The 23,673-nt window shown below is 41.5% G+C and overlaps 2 protein-coding genes across 6 annotated transcripts in view; one reads left to right on the forward strand and one right to left on the reverse strand.

Moving 5' to 3' along the window:
- The window catches only part of idua (alpha-L-iduronidase), a 231,361-nt gene that overhangs the window by 164,332 nt on the left and 43,356 nt on the right, over nt 1–23,673 (reverse strand). The window lies entirely within an intron of this gene.
- Nucleotides 1–23,673, forward strand: part of slc26a1 (solute carrier family 26 member 1) — a 47,621-nt gene that overhangs the window by 15,290 nt on the left and 8,658 nt on the right. For 2 of the 3 annotated variants that reach the window (XM_078211720.1, XM_078211731.1), the window contains exon 2: nt 22,519–23,203. In XM_078211720.1, coding sequence (XP_078067846.1) covers nt 22,568–23,203 — 636 coding nt within the window. In that variant the 5' untranslated portion in view covers nt 22,519–22,567. Of the gene's footprint in view, nt 1–15,697; nt 15,826–22,518; nt 23,204–23,673 lie in introns of those variants that run through there. The other variant, XM_078211739.1, reaches the window with a different exon arrangement.

Raw genomic sequence — 23,673 nt, forward strand, 5'->3', positions numbered from 1 at the left:
CACATCCGCCTGGGGTGGGATGTAAACTGCCATCAGGATAACGGAGGTGAACTCCCATGGAAGGTAGTAGGAGCGGCATTTTAGCGTCAGGTATTCTAGGTCTGGGGAGCAGGAAGTTGCCAGTGTTGCTACGTCTAGGCACCATGAGGTGTTGATTAGGAAGCAGACTCCACCTCCTCTAGCCTTGCCTGAGGCTGCCGTATGGTCCATTCGTGAATTGAGAAGCCCTCTGGTTGTAGGGCAATGTCCGGCGAAGCAGGAGTGAGCCACGTCTCTGTGAAACAGAGTACACGGCAGTCCCTCAGTTCTCTTTGGAAAGTGAGTCTGGCTCCAAGTTCATCTAGCTTGTTTTCCAGAGATTGGACATTTGCAAGGAGTAAGCTGGGGAAGGGGGGCCTTGGGACCTCGTTGTTTCACTCTCACCTGCAGGCCTGCATGTTTTCCACGCTTCTTGGAGTGACCGCTCTATGGAAATAGACTGATCAAGAAAGTTCCCTTAGACACATTTCGGAAACTCCTTTTTTTGTCCTTTATGCTATTATTTCCCAGATTATATTAGGACAATTAAATTCGTTCATTAAGACTACTCTGTAGTTCTTTCATCTATCTGTAAATTGCCTACAAATTTGCTTCCCTATCTTCTCCCACTATTTGGTGGCCTATGTACACACCCAGCAGCATAAGAGCTTCTTTACTGGTTCCTTAATTCAAACCAAACAGATTCTGTCTTTGATACCTCAACACCATTGACCCTCTCCAGTGCTTTTACAGTTTATTTGATTAATACTGCCAGATCCTCATGATTACTTTTTCATTCCCTACCTTTCTGAATACCAGTAACATTAAGTTTCCAATCATCCTCTTCTTTGAGCCAGATCCTTTCCTATGATTATACTTTAGTCCTGTGTAGTGATTTATGCCTTCAGTTCAATAATCTTGCATATCACACTGCTTTCATTTACACGCATGCAATCCAAACACATTTTAGGCTGCCTTACATATGCCCCCTTTCTGACCATCATTATTTCTGAACTATTCATAACTTTGAAGCTATTTATCTCTTCCGGTCTTCTATGAACCTTGTTTCTCCTCTCTAACGTTTCATCTTGGTGCCCATCTCCCTGCCAATGTTTTTTAAATCCTCACCCACATCACATTAACCTCTCCAGGAAGACATTGTTCCCAACTGTGTTGTGATGCAACCTTTCCACTTTGAAAAGGTCCCTCCTGCTCAAAAATGAGTTTAAAAGTCCCAGGAATCTGAAGTACTTCTACTGCACTTTATTCCTAACATTCCTATAGTCCAGTTGCTGGTTAAAACTGTAAACTTTCAAGTTTGCGTTTTTGTATCTTCTGTTAGCTATTTGCTGATCAACACTAAAAGTATATACTTTTTTAACAGATTTTTTTTTAAAAATAGTGTAACCAAGGACAATGTAGACCCTGAAAGACAGGTGCAGGAGATACTGTCATTTAAAATAAGGAAATGTTAAAGGAGGATTAGAGATGCCAAATATTAAGTTGTATCAATTAGCTTCTCACATTAGACTTGTTCGCAAATGGGTTATGGGAGACCCTTCCTCCATATGCCTTGATGTCAAAGCTGATCAATCCTTGTATTCCTTAGTCACTTTTATTTCTTAGAGAATCCTAAGGTAGTGTTAGATAAGTGTGATTATTAAGTGTAGTTATTATTAACACACTAAAGGCTTGGAGGATGGTCCACGAACTGGGAAAGAACTAATTTAACTTCTGCTCTTTTTCCAGTTCAGAGTAACCTAGATTTCCCGCCAGGTCTTATGGACCACAGTTTTGATATCTGGAGGAATAGAGGTGTCTGTAGATAATGACTTTGTTTGTCGGCCTATCTTTAATATCTTCCTGATGCTGAGATTATCCTGTAGAAAGAATCCTGCCATCTGTGGAGCCCAAATATTTAGTTAGTGAATTTTACGGCACTCTGGGGTGAATTTTCCCGTTTTGCCCACCACAGGAATCGAAGCAGGTGAGGAGCGGACCATGGAAAGGTTCGTTGACCTCGGGTGGGGTTTTTCAGTATCAGGGCGAGCACAGCCGGAAAATTTCATCCACTGTCTCTATTATTTAAAAAGGGTGGGGAAGATACACCAAGAAATTATAGACTTAATATTCTAACGTCTGTTGTGGTGAAGTTATTGGAACCTCTTAATAAATATAGAGCCAATGAATATTGGACAAATATGAACTGATCATATAACTTGCATGGCTTTATAATGGGTAGGTCAGATCTATTGAAGCTGGTTGATTTTGAGGTCATTAATGTAGAGTATCAATGGACATCCAATCAAGTTCTACATAGAAAATATTAGGAAAAATAGATGCACATGGAATTGGGTGGCACAGTGGCATAGTGGTTAGCCCTGCTGCCTCACAGCAACAGGGATCTGGGTTTGATTCTGGTTTTGGGTGGAGTTTGCATGTTCTCCCCATGTCTGCATGTGTTTCCTCCGGGTGCTCCGGTTTCCACCCAGTCAAAGATGTGGGGGTTAGGTGGATTGGCCATGGTAAATACATGCAGTTACAGGGATTGGGCGCAGGGGTGGTGGGGGAGGGAGGGGGCGGTGCAAGGATAGGATGCTCTTTTGGAGAGTTAGTACAGACTCGATGGGCCAAATACCCTCCTTCTGCACTGTAGAGATTCTATTCTATGGAGACAAAATTTTGAGATGAGAAATTGATTAGGAAGTGGGAAACTGAGTAGAGGAGGTAATTAAAATGTATACATTTGGCAGGATGTGACTAGTGATGTTCTTTAGGGATCTGTGCCGGGACTCCAGCTTTCCACCATATTTAGAAGTAACTTAGGTGAAGGAATAGTAATTTGTATATCCACATTTACTGGCAAAACTAAATTAGGTAGCACAGTAAGGAATGAATATGGGAACCGATAGTTACAAAGGGACATTTGTAAATCAAATAGGTAGGCAAAGTTGTTGCAGGTAGACTTCAGTGTGGGGAAATGTGAGCCCATCCACTGCAGACCTGTGGATGATAGATCAGAGTATTTTCTAAATTCTGAAAAGTTAGAAACTGTGGGGGAGTAAAGAGATTTTGGGGAGTGATATATAGAAATCAATAAAACTAGTGCACAAATGTAAAAAATAATTTAGAAGGCTAATGGAATGTTAGCCTTCATCTCAAGGAGGTGCAAATACAAAAGGATGGAGAATTATGTAGCAGTTGTACATAGCTCTGGTTTCAACTGACCTACAGTACTGCATTCAACTTCAGACACCACACCTTGAGAAGAAAATACTGGTCTTGGAGGGGTTGCCAGACACATTTAGCAAAATGATACAGCGGCCAAAAGGGTTAAATTATGAGACCATATAGACTAGGTTTGTATTTCCTCTTGTGCAGAAGATTAAAGAGTGCTATAATTGAGAAATTTAAGACAACTGAAGATATTTTGAAAGGATATTTAGAAAAAAATCAGAAATCCGTTCTTCTGGTGGGAGAGTTTGAAGTAGGATGGCATAACCTTAAAATTTGAACTAGGCTATTAAGGGTTGATATTAGGAAGCACTTCTTCACAGAGGGTAGTAGAAATTTCCAACTCTCTCTCCCTATAAAGCTACTGAGACTAGGTCAATTAAAAATTTTAAAACTGAGATTGCTAGATTTTTGTTAGATAAGGATATCTAAGGGATAATGAACCAAGGTGGGTAAATTGAGTTGATACTGATCAGCTATGCTAAATGAATGATGGAACAAATGTGAGATTTGAATGGTCTACTCCTGCTCCAACTCTCTTATTTTTCAGGAAATCGATAAAGTGAAATTGCCTACTGAATCATATGAAAATCATTTTAAAAGGATTCCTGCAACACACCAATTTAGTGGCCATTATTTTAACTGTCTCCATTGGATAGGTTAGAGGGCAGGTTGGAAGATAGTTCAAGTAACAGGAGTCACTTAATTCAACATTCCTGTCCCCAGGAATAACTGTGTCCCCATATCAATATGCTCTTTTGAGCAGGCCAGCAAAATACACATAGAAAAAGCGATCCTGTTTTAAAAATACAGATTAGGTCACACTAATGCCTGAGCAAGGGGAACAGTGTTATCTCTCCAGTTGGACAAATTCTCACAGGACCCAGGTCCCGAGCCAGTGAGGCCCAGCAAGTGAACATGAGATAAGTTTTCAGGTTTTCTTATGGGCATGTGACATATAAGCTAGAATTTTAACATATATTTATGTTACTCTTTGCTGATTCATTTCAGTGAAAAAATAGACACAGGTATAATTTATCTAAAGTAGATGTTGGCATACTAGTCAACCTTTGACACTCTGAAAAATCCCTCCAATGACAGAATTGACTTATACATTGAGAATAAAAGTAGATGTGGTTGGTTACCATTTTAAAATGTCATCGGCATCCGACTCAAAGAGTGGACTGATCTTAACCTACCACTCATTTTTTGCAAGACAGCCTGCTTAATCCCTTATGCCCAATTATAAGGTACCGATAAGTAAAACATGCATCTGTGAACTAAGAAATATTTTTGGAATTGGAAAAAATGAGGTCAACTTGTATGTTGTGATTTACAGCAGTTACTAAAATTTGCGAGAAAATATAAAAACATTAAAGGATCATGGCACACAAGGAGGCCATTTAGTCCATTATGTCTTTCAGTCACAAAAACCCCCATCAACCATTACCCTGTACTTCCTGCCACTGAGCCAAATTTGGATTCAGCTTATCACTTTCCCTTAGATTGCATAGCATTTTACTTTTCTGACCATTCTGTCATGGGGGACCTTGTCAAAAGCCTTGCTAATATCCCAAGTAGACTACATCAAACATACTTTCCTTATCTATTCTCCATGTTGCTCCCCAAAAATTCAATTAAGTTAGTCAGACATGATCTTTGCTTAACAAATCCATACTGACTATGTCCCTATAACTCCCAACACCTTCTCTGTTGTGTGGTGGAATCTCGTGAATCTCTTCGAAACCTCCTCTCCCCCTCCATTCAGATCGTTTCACTCTTGATTTGCTGCGGTGTTCCAAACAAAGTCAATGCAAACCTTTGGAGTCATCTTGGATATTTTGCGTATTTAGTAAAAGTAGCAGCTTTAACACCACTATAAAATTTAAAGTGCAAGTGAAATGCTTCGACATGTCTCCTTTTTCAGGAATGCTCACGTTCTGTACTACAAAATGACTATAGCTAGAAAGCTTGAAGGCAGCAGCACAGGTGTGTGTGTATGGGCTTTGCTCAAAGGCATAAGCAAAACTAAGACAGGATCGTGTGGCACACTTCCCTTCTAATGTTGTCATTCAACTATCCCATAAAGGAATATTACAACAGATAGTTCAGGAATTTTTTCATCAGGAAACAAAGAAAATTAAAGGGGAATAATAGCAGATTTTCTGAGTGCTGGAAATCCTTAGATGATCATACAGTATCTGTGCAGAGAGAAACAAAGTTGATAATTCAGATAAGAAAATGGAGTGTCTGAAGCTTCCAACACACCATCACCTTTTGCTGTCTATCTTTCAATCATACAGCAATCCAAACTAATGCTTTAGACTCCTGACTTAGTCTATGAGACAATCAAATGCTTTCCTGAAATTTGGGCAAACATCCACTACCTTATCCTTATTTACCAAATCTATAATTAAATGATTAGGCACAACTTGTGTTTCTGAAAACATGCTGCTTGTATTTATCTGTCATCTAAGTTTTTTTCCCTAGAATCTTGGTAATAACATTAAGCTCATTAACTGTCCTTTTGTGAAAAGACTTAAATCTGAACCCTTGATCTCCATTCTTCTTAGACCTCCACTTTATTTTGTTGGGCATCTCCTGAATTATCTCTATTATTACTCTTAAGAAAACAGGGTTATATCAATTCTAATAGGGCATTTAACCAAAAAACTATATTTCAGACATGATGAAAAGCTTTTCACACACCAATTAGCTAGGATCCGGAATGCATGGCTTGAGAGTGTGGTAAAGGCAGGTTCAATTGGAGTGTTAACTGAATAGGAAGAATGGACAGAAGATGGGAAAGTGGCATGAGGTAAATTGCTTCGACAGAGAGCTAGTGCAGATACAACAGGCCAAATGGCTTTTCCTCTGCTCTAACAATTTTGTGATTCAGTGAATTTGATTGATCTGCTTTAGATTTGGAGCATTTTCTGTTCTCAGGATTTCCAGCAATGATATATATATTTCTAATTCCTCCTGGCCTTGTGCCTGCACAAGACAGACAGGTTCCATAGATTTTTGACAATGACAGTTACTGAAAAATTATCTGCTTTTGCATGGTACATCCTTTATGTGCTGTTGCACTAAGATAATACATCTTTATTTGCTTAAATGGTAACATAATGGATAATTCCTCAGTAACACATAAATGTTTAAACACTCTACAAATGATTAACATTGAGCAAATTACAAACAAAAGGAGAAAAAAGTGTTTCAGAAAGATTGTGTTCTATATAAATAATATTGCCTCGAAATGGAAAAATTTTACACTCAGCGCATTGTAATTTGTTACTTCTTAAAAGGCCAGTTTGCATTTAGCAATGCTAAAAATTTCCTAATTACTCAGTTACCAGAAACAAATATTGAGTGGTTCACTACCATAAATACTCACATATAAGACAACTCCATCCCTCAAAAAATCACGACCTTTTTAAAAGCTGGGACTCAACATTGCAAAGACAAAACCTACCAAAATTATCACCCATCACAAAACATATTTTCCACTCTTACGGTTCACGCCTGATTTCTCACCTATCGCAATCTTACCAGCACCGAATATCTGGCATGAGACTGACCTCAATATTTCAATTCTATCCTAAATAGAATGCAAATATTATTAGTGAGCCCGGGACAGCCTTAGAGAGTCTCGCCGGTGAAGGTCCTCACCAGCGAGGGTTACATATGGTCCCCATCAACGGGAATCTATCGTGATTGCCTCGCTGATAGGACTGGAGGCCATTGAGGCCCAATGGGAGATCGGAGGTGGGGGGTACCTCTTGGGCAGTGCCAGTCTGGCACATTGGCAGTGCCAAGGGGGTGAGTCCGAGTGGGGAAGGGCCTACTGGGACAGGGTGAGTGGTGGGAAGCAGATCCTTCTTCATTTTTTGCTCAGAGTGTAGTAAGATTGAATTTTTAATTCGCCCAAAAACTTGACGCGATTCTCTCCCGTTTTCATGCTCGTTCGGCACTTAGAATTATTTTGCTAAGCCCCAAAGAGTCTGGCTGATTCAGCAAGAGTGGCTTTCAAGTCAGAGAAAATTTGGGTACAAACCAAGCATACTGCCATAAAGTACAAAATAGGGCATTCAAAGCCACAGCTCCCAGGATGGCAAGGAAAATGGGATTTAAAATAAAACTCAAAAATCTTTAATAAACATATATAGGGGGCGATCTTATGAAAACAAATCCAAGTCCAGGACAAGCGTGAAAACAAGTGTGTTTCTGGTCTGTTTTTGGGTGAGTCCAAATCTGCGATTTTATGCGCTCGGTGCATTTTACAGCAAAAACCATTTCTTGCCTGGAAGGTGATTGGGCAGGGCTTAAACGCCGAATGCTGGCTGACAGCAACAGAGGGCACCTTGTGCATGTGCAGGTCCCTTTGCTCTGAGAGCAGCACAGACCTGCGACACATCCTCTGCTGCTCTCGCCAGTCTCCATGACCTAAAGTCAGCCTTTCTCCCACAACTAGATTGATTGACCCCCGGAACCCTCTCCCACCCAGCCAGACCAATCGACTTCTGTGCCTCCCTCCTGCCCGGACCATACTCCCTTCCACCCCCACCACCACCGATTGGCCCACCCCTGTGTGGCCCTGCCCCCACCAGAAGGCCCCCTCAACAGGCCCTGCCCCCTTAGCACTGCCCACTGGACAGTACCAGGGTGCCTGGTGGGCAGTGCCAGTACCCAAGGGTCACTCATTCTGTCCCTGACATTCATGGGGAGGGGGGGGGTGCCTCAATGGCTTCCATTTCTACCGGCGGGACCATCACATCTGGTCCCCGTTGCTGGGGACCAGCTGCGATTCTCGTTGGAGGCAACCTCTCTCAGCAATACCACAGAGGCAAATGAGTCCTGGACTCGCTAATTGCATTGAAATGAGAATTTGAATACGTTTAAATAATATATTCAGCTTCACGCCAGATACGGGCACAAGGCTGACCTCATTGAATATCTGGTGCCGGTATGATTGCAAGAAGCGAGAAATCAGGCATGAATCTGATTTCTCAGCTCTCGTGTGTTCTTACCTGCTCACCCCACCCATCGGCTGATCGGGCGTGATGGTAAGATTGTCCCCATAGAAAATAAAAGGATAGTTAAGGGAATGGTGGAACGAATTGGAGATTAAAAAAGAGAATCTTCTTTAGGATGCAGAGGCTTGACTGAGGTACTGAATGTATATTTTGCCTTTGATTTCACAAGAGGCTGAAGTTAAATGTTGCAGTAGAAGGTGGAGTAGTGATATTGAACAGGATAAAAATAGATAGAATGGAGGTGTTAAATAGGTTGGCATCGCTCCAAGTTAACAAGTCATTCAGTCCAGATGGAATACATCCTTGGTTGATGAGGGCAACAAGGGTGGAGGCTGCGGAAGTTTTTTATGTCCTTGGATCTAGCGATGGTGTCAACAAACACAAGGATTGCAAATGTTACACCCTTATTCAAAAAGATTGAGGGGGATAAACCTGGTGACTACAGGCCAGTCAGTTTAACATTAGTGATAGAAAAATACTAGAGACCATTGTCGAGGACAAAATTAATTCTCACTTGGAAATACTGTTTAAAGAGGACCAGCCAACACAGATTTTCTAAAGGCAACTGGTGCCTGATTAAACTGACTGGAGTTCTTGAACGTAGTATCAGAAAGGTTTGCTGAAGGCTACGCAATAAATATTGTATATCTGTACTTTCAAAAGCTATTTGATAAAACACCACTTAAGAAAGTAGAAGCATGTGGGATTAAAGGGACAGTAACAATTTGAGCAGAGTCAGCTAAGAAATATAAGGCAAGAAATACTGCAAATGGATTTTTTTCCTGACAGAAGAGAAGTGTGCAAAAAGATGTCACAGGAGTCAGAATTAGGACATTGTTTTTCTTATTATAGATGACTTGGATACAGTATTAAAGTTTGTGGATTATACAAAGCTTGCAACATAGTGAATAAAAAAGAGGATTTAGCTAGGCTGGTCAAATGACAGACAAATGGGAGATCAATGAAATAAGCTAAGTGTGAAGTGACGCACTTTGGAAGGAACAATAGGGCGAACAAGTATAATCTAAATTGTGTCATCTTGAGGGATGCAAGAGCAGAGAAGTAAATCCTTGAAGGTAGCAGGGCAAGTTGATAAGGCAGTTAAGAAAGCATCTGGGATACCTGGCTTTATAAATAGCGGCAACAACATGAAAGTCATGCTAAATTTCCACAAATTGTGACCAATTCTGGGCACCACACATTAGGAAGGAGGTCAGGATCTTGAAAAGCGTACTGTGGAGATATTTTCAAAATGGTAGCAAAAATGCAGATGTTCAGTTAGGTGAAGACATTGGAGGGGCTGGGAGTGCAGAGTAGCAAAAGAGCGATTTATGAGGGGTAGAAATTATGGGAAATTGACAGAGCAAAGAGGGAAATCATGTTTCTGGCAAGTGGGTCAGTAATTAGAGATTACAGATTTAAAATGACTGGAAAAGAATGATTGGGAAATGAGAAGAAATGCTTTCACTCAAAGGTTTGTTAAGATCAAGAACACAGTACCTGAAAGGGATGTGGAATCAGTTTCCATAGGAACTTAAAGTAGTTAGCTGGCCATGTAATTGAATGTGGAGATGCCGGCGTTGGACTGGGGTAAACACAGTAAGAAGTTTAACAACACCAGGTTAAAGTCCAACAGGTTTATTTGGTAGCAAAAGCCACACAAGCTTTCGGAGCTCTAAGCCCCTTCTTCAGGTGAGTGGGAATTCTGTTCACAAACAGAGCTTATAAAGACACAGACTCAATTTACATGAATAATGGTTGGAATGCGAATACTTACAACTAATCAAGTCTTTAAGAAAACTTTCTATATATAGGAAGGATATTCTATATATAGGAAGGATATTCTATATATAGGAAGGATATTCTATATATAGGAAGGATATCAGAGGTAGGTTCTTCACGCAGAGAGTGGTTGGGGTGTGGAATGGACTGCCTGCAGTGATAGTGGAGTCAGACACTTTAGGAACATTTAAGCGGTTATTGGATAGGCACATGGAGCACACCAGGATGGTAGGGAGTGGGATAGCTTGATCTTGGTTTCAGATGAAGGTCGGCACAACATCGTGGGCCGAAGGGCCTGTTCTGTGCTGTACTGTTCTATGTTCTATGTTCTATGTAGAATTCCCACTCACCTGAAGAAGGGGCTTAGAGCTCCGAAAGCTTGTGTGGCTTTTGCTACCAAATAAACCTGTTGGACTTTAACCTGGTGTTGTTAAACTTCTTACCATGTAATTGAAGACAACTAATATGCAAGGTAATGAGGGGAAAGGCTAGACTGTTTAAAGAGCCAAGGGGATTGCAAAAGTTACACCCTGTGTGTAAATACCCTCGGTGTTGCAAATTATAAAATCTTACAGTACAAAGTGCAGCCTGACTAAGACACAGGCTGGAATCTTACCTCCATTCACACTGACAGGATTTTCCCATCCCACTGCAGTGAATGGGAGATTTGGCTGGACTCCAAATTCTCCATCCTCGCTGCAACAGGAGCAGGGCGTGAACGGCCAGTAAGAACACACCCGTGATCTTTGGCATTTGAATTCAACTTGATATGTACAATATAACCCAAATTGTACTTGTTTACTGCCATCTCAAACTGCATGGACATGGTGACTTGGTTTCTGCTCAAGTTTTCAACCAACCTGTGCTTTCCCAAGCCCCCATCAGTCACTTTAATGGATTGGAAAATTTTAGGTTGACAAACACACAAATGATAACTCCGGCCTATAAGTGATAACTCATCAACACTAGGGACGGAATTCTCCCATCCCACCCATGGCAGGTGGGAGCGGATAATGCAGCAGGAGGCGAAAGGTCAGAAAACTTCTGGCTTAAGAAGTTCAAAATTCTCCAAATGGCGGGTTAATGGCAGGTCAGTTTTCCTGCTGTCTGATGGCATGAACATCATCGGCATCTCATGAAGGCTCATTAAAGCAGCTGCTTGCCAGAATCTCGTCAGGCCTTCCAATCTTGCATCATGCCAGCAGGAACCTACCTAGTGGATTGTCACCACTGACTGTACGTAACGTGCATGCAGTCCAGCCTCCAGATTGAATTTGTAGAGTTTCATGTGGGTCATGGGAGCCTTGCAGGCGATGGGCCCAGGTGAGAGGGGGTGGGAATGTTAGTGGCATCGTTCTGCTAGCGTAATCAGCCCAGGAAGGACGCATGGATGATATAAATATCCATTCAGCAATTTACATGTAATTATGGGTCCCTGACAGGGCAGGGCCTAAATGGGAGGGTCCATAACAAGGAGGCGGGAGTGGGGGAGTGACAGATCTCCTACACTTGTACTTCGTGCACTGGGAAATCGGGGCACCTGTGCAATGACGCCCCTAGTGTTCAGCAGCCAGCTTCTTGGCGTGAATAGGCACCGCCCATGCCCTGCTGGCGAGAATCACACACGGGCTTTTGTTTTCTAAATATCATACGATTGCGTTTGGGAGCTTGCCCCAAAAATACGTGCGATTTTCTCATTCGGCACTTCGAATTTGTTTGGTACGGTCACCCCCCCAACAAATTTTTTTTTAAAAAACTTTCCTAACCCTACCACTACTCCTTGGTGAAGTCCAGACATCCACAGCAGAGGTGGAGACAGCCTGCTTATTTCTATGTCTTGATGATTGTGATGACTTTGGTGGACGTCCTCTGGTGGCCCGAGCCCTCATAAGTATCTGTTGCTCAGCTGGCACTGCTGGAGTGAATGTGGTTGTGGGCACATGTGGTTGTGGTCTTGTCTGGAGACAATACACATCTTTTTAGCCTGTCTTGATGCTCTCTCCACTCCCATTGTTTTGTTTCTTAAAGACTTGATTAGTTGTAAGTATTCGCATTCCAACCGTTATTCATGTAAATTGAGTCTGTGTCTTTATAAGCTCTGTTTGTGAACAGAATTCCCACTCACCTGAAGGGGCTTAGAGCTTCGAAAGCTTGTGTGGCTTTTGCTACCAAATAAACCTGTTGGACTTTAACCTTGTGTTGTTAAACTTCTTACTGTGTTTACCCCAGTCCAACGCCGGCATCTCCACGTTGTGGGCACAGACAGAGGGGACTGCGAGCGGCTGCACACCCTTGGAGTGTCCTCGGTGAAGGCCCCGGAATGTCTGGTTGACACTCATCCCACCTGTCGATGCCAGCGGGCCCAGCCTGACTCCTGCAGGACATGAGGCACCTGAAGGGAGCTCAAGGTGCCTTGTTCCCATGTTGCCTACACCCTGACGTTGCCCACCAGGATGGAGTGCAGGGCCAAGCACATATCCAGCCAGACCTGCTGGATCAAGGTCTCCATGGTGCTGTCAACCTTCCCATGGTGGCCTTGAGGCGCAGATCAGTCAGAACATGGAAAGGCTCCATCATTTACTTTAGTCTGGTGAGTGACTGTCAACTCTCTGTCTGATGTTCCACCCGCTGCCTGATGTTGCATCTTCACCAGTGAGCTCGCGGCTCCTTCCAGAAGCTCATTATCTGACTGGGATCGAGCAGGAGGCTGATCTCCAGCTGCCCACAAAATGCCGGATACTGGGCTGTACCTGATTCTGCTGCCAGGACATGTCAGTGAGATTTTCTTCAGGAAGTGACCTTGAGTCTAATCTAGAGTTATGCCACAGTGAGGTGTGTTTCTCTGCGCTGGTGGAGACTGCGGGTGAACGCTGTGATGGTTCTTCGTGGGCTCTCCTGTCTTCAGACGTGCTCGGAGTGCTGCTCGGCATTAATCTGCTGGTGCTTAGAAGAAATAAATAGTGGATGAGTTGAATCTATTTCAGAGTACATTTGACTCACTGATTGTTAGGATTTGACAAAGTACTAGGTTGTTGGGAGAGGCCAAGCTTTGTGTCGATACAGGAGCACAGCCTCCTCGAATTCCATGAGGACAATAATCTTTCCTTTCCCTCCCTCGGTCTAAGCTCGCTCATATTTGTTGAGTGCCAGCCTACCCCATACGATGAGATCAGAGGGATGTAGCACTGGTTGGGTGAAATGCCCCCTTTGTACTGTGAGGCTTCTTCAGAAAGGCCAGGGGATGGTGTGTATGCAACATGACACATACGATGGTGCTGATGTGCAAGTGTCCTTGAGAGTTGACATGTGTTTCCTCACTAATGGATTTGTGACATCCATGAAGAGAGTAGCCATTTGAGTATATAATGCCATGATGAGAGTTTGATATTGGAGGGAGTTGAGAGAGGACTTACTCTGGTGGAGTGGATGAAATCATTCATCTGCTTCTGGCACTGGATGACACTTCTGGCGCAGTTGCCAGCTGTGCTAACCTCCAGGGCAATAGCCTCCCAGGCTGGAGAGGTGAGGTTGCTGTGCTTCCTTGAGCCGTCCCTGGGGTACAGGAAATGCCCTCTGTGCCCAGATTCCTTAATTCAAGGCCTTGAAGACATGGTGGTTGAAAAAGGGTGCAAGCTTCTTCTTGAGCTGCTATCCTTTATCTTCAGGGTTGCTGACATCCTGCACTGTCTCGAGAAGACAAGTGGGCTGGACAAGAGTGCTACGAGTGTGTTGCATTGGTGTTTAAATATGCATCCGGACCTCTGAACCAGTTAGCTGTTGGCTGGTGTACAAATGAGCTCCCGACTGCCACGTTATTCAGCAAGACATCCACTCATGCATAATTTATGAAGCTCCAAATGCTGAATGAGGTGCAAATTCATGCCGTTTTGGCTAACGGGAACGGTACCACTGGAATTGCTCACCACTGCACTTAAGTTGAAAACAAATTGAGAATTCTATCCTAGGTTTCTTTCAAATTCTTGCTCATTAAATTCTATCAGGTCCTCTGGTTTGATTTTCAATATGGAGTACCTTAGCTATATTGAATTTCAGTCATCATCAACCATTCAAAGAGCACAACTTGTCAAGCTATTATTTTCAAGACATTGCTAGTTTACTCACTTCATTTCCCACCTAGCATGGTATCTAAATTTAAATAATTTGAGACTTCAATTTAATGTAATTTAATAGTGGGAGATGTTCCAATATTCATGCATGAAGCACCCCACAGAATCTACCTCAGCTTGCCTCACGTAACTTCAAATTTGTTCCCTTTTAGTCACTTACTAATCCATGGATGTCATACCTCAAATAACGACTGACCTTAGCTTGTAAAGAAACTCCTCACAAAGCACTTATTATTAAAGGCACTGCATCACACACCCATTGTCAGTTTAGAATATCACATCTTCAAAGAAGTCTGGAGATCCATCAAGTTTGAAAGTAATGATGATTTTATTTATTTGGTTGTTTTCATTGTGTTTCTGATTTTTGGTTCCACTAATTTTCCAATTATTGAGGTCAGGTTAATAGATCAGTATTTGCCAGCTATAGTTTGATCACCTTTCTTCAGTATGGGATCTATAATGCCTGTTTGTGGTTTTTTGTTTTTTGTCATAGTTGAATTCATAAATTAAACAGCTAACCTCCAGCCCCCTCTTGTGGACAATGCTTTGCTCTAATAAAAAGCTAAAAGCAGAACAGGCACACAATTTGCCATATATGCCCCATCCAAGGAAGAAAATGATAGTCTGAGAAGATTTTAATACTGTGGCATTGACATTGCATGTAATGTCTACATGTGATTCCAGAAGCATATTAAATTTCCAATAATATCTATGAAAATACTTAATTTGCAGCTTAATAAGTTTATAATTATAGCAATACCGTATGATTAATATAGTCCTGCCCCAAACACCTTGAAAATAAAATTTTAAAATATTACACGAATTAAAATTCTTGAAAATCCAACTTTTTAATCACACATCTAGATATGCAAGTTGTAAACAATTAAGCAAATTTATGCCCCGACTTTGTAAGAATAATTTTACAAGTGTAATTTATGGAAAAAGATAAATCTAACTACATTGTTCACTTTCAATTAACTTTAAAGTGAATTATCTAATGCAATCAAAAATATCTGTAATTTACTAAATCACTCACTGTTCAAAAAAAGAATACCTTCCAACTAATGCACCAATGTAAACAACGTTTTGTATTTTTTAAATTGCAAGGTGTATCACGAATTTCAAATGGTTTAAGAACTGGCATTGATCTATAGTTATATACTGAAAACAAGCAACAATGCTTGTTACGTGAGTAGCTCAAATCACAGAAAACCCCCAAATACTCTTGGTTTTTGGAACTAACCAAAGCAACTAAAAATAGATTAACTATTGAAATTTATGTGCAGAATTTGGCTGCCATATTTGCTTAAATAACAGCAACTAGCCCTCAGAGATATTTAATAGGATACGATCATTCTGAGGATCTAATAAATATTGTGCAATTTAACTGCAAGTTTTATATTTATTGATTAATTAGTACTAAGTCCTCATGATGCTGATCTAAACTTTGATGAGAGCTGTAATTAACTAGTTTATGGTCTGTTAATGTTTGTTAATCAGTGACTGTCTAAACTGTTTTGAAGAAATGTGAAGTCAGTACTAGAGTATTTTGCTGGAGACATTGTTTTACTCAATCAAGATTGAACAATAATCCAACAGCTCATCAATAAAATAGAACACTGCTGCAAGTAAGTACGATTGAATACAGTTCATCCTTAATTATTGCAATGGTATTTGTGCTTGAATTTCCCCCAATCTTGGAGGGGGAAGGTTTTATTCAGATCATATATACCTATTGCATGTTGAGTTTTTGTTTATATCTGTCTATATTTTGACTCTTGCACCTCGTTATTTAAAGCTAGAAACTATTGTTGCCGATATTAGCATTCCTCCACCTGCTAGTTCTATGCAAGTGTTGAGACATTTATAATAAACAAGTTTGATGTTAAATTGGAAGACACAGGTATAATATGCACAATGCTTTAAGCTTTTTTATTTATTCACAAGATGTGGGCATCACTGGCAAACCAGCATTTATTGTTTATTACCAATTGCTGATGATGGGGTGGTGGTGAGCTGTCTTCTTAAACCATGACAATTATGTGGTGAAGATACTCTGACAGTGCTGAAGGGTAGGGAGTTCTAGGACTTTGACCCAGTGACAATGAAAGAATGGCAATATTTTTCTAAGTCAGGATTAAGCGTGACTTAAGAGGAGAATGTAGAGCTGGTGATGTTTCCATGCAACCACTGCCCTTATTCTTCTAAGTGGTAGGGGTACTAAAGAAGATACATTAGCCAGATGTTGCACTGCATCTTGTATTTGATGCACACTGCAGTGCACCAACAGTGGGGAAGTGAACATTTAAGGTGGTGAGTGACCTGATTGTCCTGGATGGTGTTGAGTTTCTTGAATAATACAAGTTGCTTGACAGCTCTCCCAATTATGACAGAAGTCCCCAGATTGCTATTGATAAGGATTTGTGGAGACAACTGGGCTGGATGTATCTCTGTCATTTCTAAATCCATTGCCTAGGTCAATGCAGGATGATCTATATAGCTTTCTTTTCATTTTGCATGGTGGTTTTGATATATCTGAATGTCTTAACTACCCACTGAAATGGGTAGTTAAGAGTCAACCACAATGACGTGTGTTCGAGTCACTTATCGGTAAGGATGGGATATTTCCTTCCCTAAAGAACGAGTAAATCAGATGGATTTCACTGAAAATCTAGCAGTTTCACCATTACTGATTCTAGTTTTTTTAATCCTAAATGTACTTAATTGAATTTCAGTTCTCCAGCTGGCCGATTTGAACATGAGGCTGGGTTTTATACTGTAAACTTTCTTCCAGGTTTCATCTGTGTTATGGAGTTGAAGATGTTCAATTTGTGTCCAGAGGTGGTTTTGTAGAGCCGTGGCAAGTTGGGAGGTCTTGAAGTTCCCTACGAAGGGGAGGTTCAAGGTGCTGCTGATGCAAGTTATTTCTTGATGTGTGGCTACATCCCATCAAATGAAGCGAGGGGCAATATTTGAGAGGACTGGTAACTATTGAATGAGAGTGGAGTTCCAGAGATTATCCTCATTATTGAGTGAAGTTGCATGTCAATGAGCTTGGAACGATGGCTTGAGGCCCATAAAGGTGCACAGTATACAGCTGTCGAGCAGACCAGAGCTACAGCAGAAGTAGAGGACAGCAGTATCTGCCTGTCAGTTTGTGCAAGTGAACTTGTGGATGATGTTCACTTGTGATTTGGTTTTCTCAGCTGTGATTTGAAGGTGATTATGGTAAGTTAGGGAGCTACGAGTTAGGTGATAGCCGTGTCTCCACATTAGGTGACATTTAGGATGTTGCAAGCCTTACAATTTTCACGGTAGAATGCAGAGATGATAGACTGGGTTTGGTTGCTCTCTCTACTTGCAGAAATCTTCAACCATTTTTGACAGGTTAGAGTTTAGCATGCCTTCCACATCCAACAAAGATTTTGTCAGAGTTGTTAAGGAATATGTTGCCATAAATACATTTTCATGATGTGGTGTCACTTAAGGAGATATTAAAAAGTGTCAGTACCAGGATACTACCTTGTGGGAGGCCATTGTTGAGTGTTCTTCGAGTCCTGACCTTGTCTCGTAGGTAGACCTTCATCTTGCTGTTGCTCAGAAATGTCCACAGCATCAGAGTGGTTTGGCACATGGCAGCTTCAGGGACAGTTTAAGCACCAGTCTATGGTTTAACACAATATTGCAGGCCGAGTAAAGATCTATGAAATCGCTTCCAGTCTTGAGGGTGCGATGAAAACCAGTCTCAATGTTTGTGATGATAGCAAGGACTTGTTCACAGCAACTGTGCTGGGGCCTAAAGCCAGCATGCTCTTGGAAGAGGGAAGACTTGGTAATAGGGCTAATTCTTAAAAGAATGAGTTGCTCCAGGAACTTGCAGGTTTTATACAGCAATGAAATGAGCCTGTAGTTCCCAGGGTCATCTGCTGGCTTTCTTGGTTTTGGCAAGGCTATTATCATCACCTCACATCGAATCTGGGGAATGTGGCCACTCACTGCCACAGCTGAAAAAAATACCAATCGTCACTGTTTTGCCAATTAGTCAGAATAGTGCAAGAAGCCCCTGGTGGCACTGCCTGCAATGGGCACTGGAAGGCAGTCTCGAGGGACAGAATTTCTGCCCCCCCGAGTCCTTGATCCCATGGAAGGCCTGCCATTGGCCACTTAAGTGTCTAATTTGCACTTAATATGGCGAGCCATGTTATTAAGTCACACGAAAGTGACTTGGGCTCTTGCAAGCTCTTCAGGCTTCAATTTAATTACCTTTCATTAGAACCAATGTGGTGACATACGTTTTTACATGCATGTTGAAGCCTAGATCTATGAACAATGATGATGGAGGTTCCAATTTCTTTCCATCGCATGGCTGACCAAGAATCTTTCCACTCCAACTGCCTGACACTGGTGTGTGATGGAAGGATTTACAAGTTGATTCTCCACCTGTTTGGTTGCATTATGAATGCACCATCAAATCCTGGAGTGGGATTCATACCTGGAGTTGCTGGTTCAGAGGCAGGAATGCTACCCACTATATCACAAGACCTCCAAAACTCCTTTAACATTATTTAGAATAACACAATTAATCTCATAATAAGGTAATGTATTAAAAATCAAAATGGCAAGATATTCACTCAGATCAGAAAGAAATAAACATTAGCAACTCTAGCTAGCTCATCACAATATTATTGTAGGACTTAAACTTTGCTCAAAAAGTCTAAGTTAAATTTAATGCCAAAAAATTATAAGATTAGATTAGATTTACATACTGCAAGCAAGCTCCTATTTTGTGGTTATTCTGATGAAAGCACAAGATATATAACCTCTCTTTTTGCAGCAGATACACTGTTGTTTAATTCTATAATAGTCAGTAAGTTCTCTATGGTTATTTTTTTTCATGTACGTTTTCTTCTTTTGTGTGCAGTGAAGCTTTTAGGTAAGCAATTGAGGCAAAGCTCATATGTCCTTTAAATGACCCAGAACTTCTGATCTGGGTGGGGGGGGCATACCTCCGAACATGTGATGGGGAACCCTTCGGAAGTCTCCACATAAAGATTGCACTGGGATTACCCGGGAAAATCAAATTTCAAATGGGCTGCACTGGGAAACATCCGATACTCAAATCTAAACGGGAGACTTTGGATGGCTCCAACTCTCTTCGCAGAATTGTTGCTCAGGGAGAGTTAGAACAAGAAATACTTGATCCCCGGACTAGCCCCACCTCCCACGACTACCCCACCCAATACACATGACTACCTTCCCAACTACTCCCTCAACCCCCACTATCCCCACCACCCAACTACCCTTCCAACACCCCCCCCCCCCAATGAACCCCTAGGTCCTCAACTACCCCCCCCCAAACCCCGACTCACCTCCAATCCCCAACTACTCTCCAAACCTCCCAAGTAGCAGCCACCCCTCAACAATCCTCCTGACTCACCCCTAACTACCCTCCCAGCCCCCCACCCATCCCTCCAGCTAAACATCATCCTCTCCGACTAGACCAATCTATCAAACCCAACTACCCTCCTGATCCCCCAATTACCCTCCACCCCTTTTCCTATCCTACGCACCAACCAGACCCATCCTACCCAACTCCCCGATCCCATTCTGCCCACGTACCTTCTCCCTGGCTTCTTAAAGTGCATTTAAACAAGGTGCCTTTAAACCTACCTGGTTTATGACAGCTGGTGCTGTAAAAAGGGGCCATGGTTTCCTTTTCCCAGATGTTGCTGTCCTACACTGGAAAGCCCTAGAAACTTGGTATGCTACATATTTCTCAACTGGCCTGACCCAGAAGGTTGGGTGAGAAATATACAGCTCCAACTAAGGTAGAAAAAAGTAGGGTGATAAACTGATTCCAATCGACTTTCCATGGAGGTTCTGGCCCAATATTTAACCTTTCAACTTCCACCATTAGCAAGTTCACAAGTCTTGGAGACCTGTTTGAAAAACTATTACAGTTTCTTTTAACTTTCTAATCTGATCAAGTTCTTTCTGAATTGACTGTGGAAAATATTATCTTTAATAAACTAAAACCAACAAAATCCTATTAGTGACCAGTAAAGATAGGCCATCGGTAGATGGCACTGTGGCACAGTGATGCCTCACAGCGCCAGGGACCTGGGTCCGATTCCTGGCTTGGGTCACTGTCTGTGTGGAGTTTGCATGCTCCCCCGTGTCTGCGTGGGTTTCCTCGGGGTGCTCCAGTTTCCTTCCACATTCCATAAAACATGCTGGTTAAGTGCATTGGCTATGCTCTATTCTCCCCCAGTGTACCCAAACAGGTGTCAGAGTGTGGGGACCTGAGGATTTTCACAGTAATTTCATTGCAGTGTTAACATGAGCCTATTTGTGACACTACTAAATAAACTTAAACTTCGATCTGCTATGACCTTGTTGAATGGCAGAACAGGCTCTTAGATCTAAATGGCCTATTTCTGTTCCTATTCCGATGATCAATTACATCAGATGGATGATTTTCAAAATTGTCATCCAACTGGAAATGTTTCAGAAACTATAGCCAGAATTTTCCAGGCCCTTTGGGGTAGGCTGGGAGGCAGGCAGGAAGACAGGCAAAATGGCAGGGGAGGGTTTTCCCACTGCTGTGCCATTTTTCTAAATCGCAGAAATGTTGACAGATCAGCTACCCTCAAGGAGGCCAATTAAGAGCCATCGTCATGGCGGATCGAAGTTTAAGTTTATTTATTAGTGTCACAAATAGGCACACTGCAATGAAGTTACTGTGACAATCCCCTGGTCGCCACACTCTGGCACCTGTTTGGGTACACTGGGGGAGAATAGAACATGGCCAATGCACCTAACCAGCATGTTTTATGGACTGTGGGAGGAAACTGGAGCACCCCGAGGAAACCCACGCAGACACGGGGGGAGCATGCAAACTCTACACAGGCAGTGACCCAAGCTGGAAATCGAACCCGGGTCCCTGGCATTTTGCCTGTGACAGGAAGGTGTGCCATTGCATGAAGAGACTGCTTGGTGAAGTCTTCCACAAGGATTCTGAGTGGCAGGGTTTGTGGACTGTCGTGCTGAAATGTAGTAAACACAGCAACTAATTTGCACACAGCAAGCTCCCACAATGTGATAATGAGCAGATAATGTTTTTCTGATGTTGACTGATGGATAAATGTTGGTCAGGGAAATGGGGATAATTCCCATAGTCTTCTTCGAAATACTGCCATGGGGTCTTTTACATTCATCTAAGCAGGCAGACAGGGCCTCAGTTTAACACCGCATCCAAAAAACAGTAAAATAAAATGGTAAAATAAATTAGTATAATAGTTGACAGTTTTGTTTTGAATTGCTCTAGCAAAATGCCACACAATCATAATGGGCTGAATGTAATCAAAGCCTCAATGGTTCTAATAATAAATTACATACAAGTATAACCAGAATTAGGTAAAGTCGCCATTGTCCCAGGTGACCATAGGTGACCTCAAAGGGGAGAGCTGACTGGTGACAATTTTAACCTGAGGATCACACCACAGACAAGGGGCCAGGTTGAAAGGTGGGCCTTCCTGGACAACCTTCAGCCAGTACGGGAATTGAAGCCACTCTGTTGGCATTGCTTTGCATCATGAATCAGCCATTCAGCTAACTGTGCTAACCGCATTACGTATAGGCATTCTATACAATTTTAACTATATTTGAGAAGGTCTGTTTAAATGACCCCCAATAATAACTATTAACACTTAGGAAACTCACAAGCAGCTATTTACAGGTAATATGGTGTAGCAGATTAAAAATCATACTGCTCATATTGCAGCTCTGTAACTATCAGGCATGATAAAGCTTACCAAAGATCAGTTTAACAAACATTTTCCTCATTTTGTAACTCAGTAAAAACAATTCAATGGAATTCTTATTATTAATTCAGTGGAATTATTATTGATTCTCTAAAGAAGGACCCTAACATCTTTAAAATATATGGCACTCCACATAATAATTTTTGAAGATACAGCATTTAATTTACAACTCAGCATTTTCCACATGGCACAAAACCTGTAGCTAAAGCTTTCAATCTATTTGATGCAGCAGTGTTCCATGTAGGTTAGAAAAACCCACAAAACTTTCTTCCCTACTTTGCTTGTTAAGTCCAGGCAAATCTGCTTGACATTGAATGAATAGCTTTTTGTCAAAATATTGCAATTTTAGCATCTTTCAGTTTGTAACCTGCAATTATAATCCAGACACAAATTAATACCTGTCTATCTTACCTACTATAAGAATCACTGGATAGAGTTGGTTTCTTGCATAAGCAAAGGTTTATTTGCTGTGTGAAGTAATTCACATTTTAATTGCAGAACTTTAGAACTACTCATCTGTAGTGCACTCTGACAGTGCGCGAGAAGAATGGAAAACGAAGAACAATCATCTAAAATGGAACTTCATTCAGAATCTCATATTCAGATTGAAAGAACAGTGAAGGAAAAAGTTGCCGTGAAGAAAGTCATTAAAAAGAAGCTGCAAGAAAGTTGCTCATGTTCATTGGACAAGTTTAAAACTCTGATTACCGGTTTCTTTCCCGTCCTCGAATGGCTCCCAAAGTACAAACTAAAAGAATGGATCCTCGGTGATACCATTTCAGGTTTGCTCGTTGCTGTTGTCATGGTCCCTCAATCTATAGCATATGCATTGCTTGCTGGTCTAGAAACCAGTTCCAGTTTGTACGCATCCTTCTTCTCCTGCATTATTTATTTTCTGATGGGTACTTCACGCCATATTTCAGTAGGCATTTTCAGTTTAATATGCCTCTTGGTGGGGCAAGTGGTTGATCGGGAGTTACTGCTGGCTGGATTTGATGTAGAAGAAGAGGGCAAAGCGACGTCAATTGCAATGAGCAATGTGGATAACTGGAACATCAGTAATGTTAACCCAACTACGATGATGAATTTCACCCTTCCTGGATCACAGAACTTCGAATGCGATAGAAAATGCTATGCTGTCAGTGTTTCAGCTGCCCTTACATTTATGTGTGGTGTTTATCAGGTAAGGCATTTTATTAAAAGTTCAGTGGTAACTCTTTTCATGCTTTCAGACACTACTGTGTAAGAAAACTAGAGTAATTATGGGATTACATTTACAGTAATGCAAAAACAAAATCCATAAACAAAGCACTCTCGTATTATCTTTTCAGGATCCATCTCAATGTAGTGATAATTTTCTATAGTACAGTGAATTAAGGCAAAGTTCAGTAGTTCCACTTACAAGCACTACCTATGCAATTAATTATCCTAACTACCCAGTCCAACACATAAATAGGTTCTTCTTGTATTTTTGAATGGCTCATTGTGATCTAAAGAATAAATAAAATTTTAAAAACTAATCCACATTTTTAAAAACACTGCTTTTCAATTATTAATATAAGATTAAATGAGGAAGACATACTTGGAGAAATACACCCTTTTCAAAGTATTCCCCTCATCTCAATCTTGAAAGAAAAAGCACAAAAATCAAAA

Source organism: Mustelus asterias, chromosome 1, assembly GCF_964213995.1.
Source record: "Mustelus asterias chromosome 1, sMusAst1.hap1.1, whole genome shotgun sequence".
NCBI lineage: Eukaryota > Metazoa > Chordata > Chondrichthyes > Carcharhiniformes > Triakidae > Mustelus > Mustelus asterias.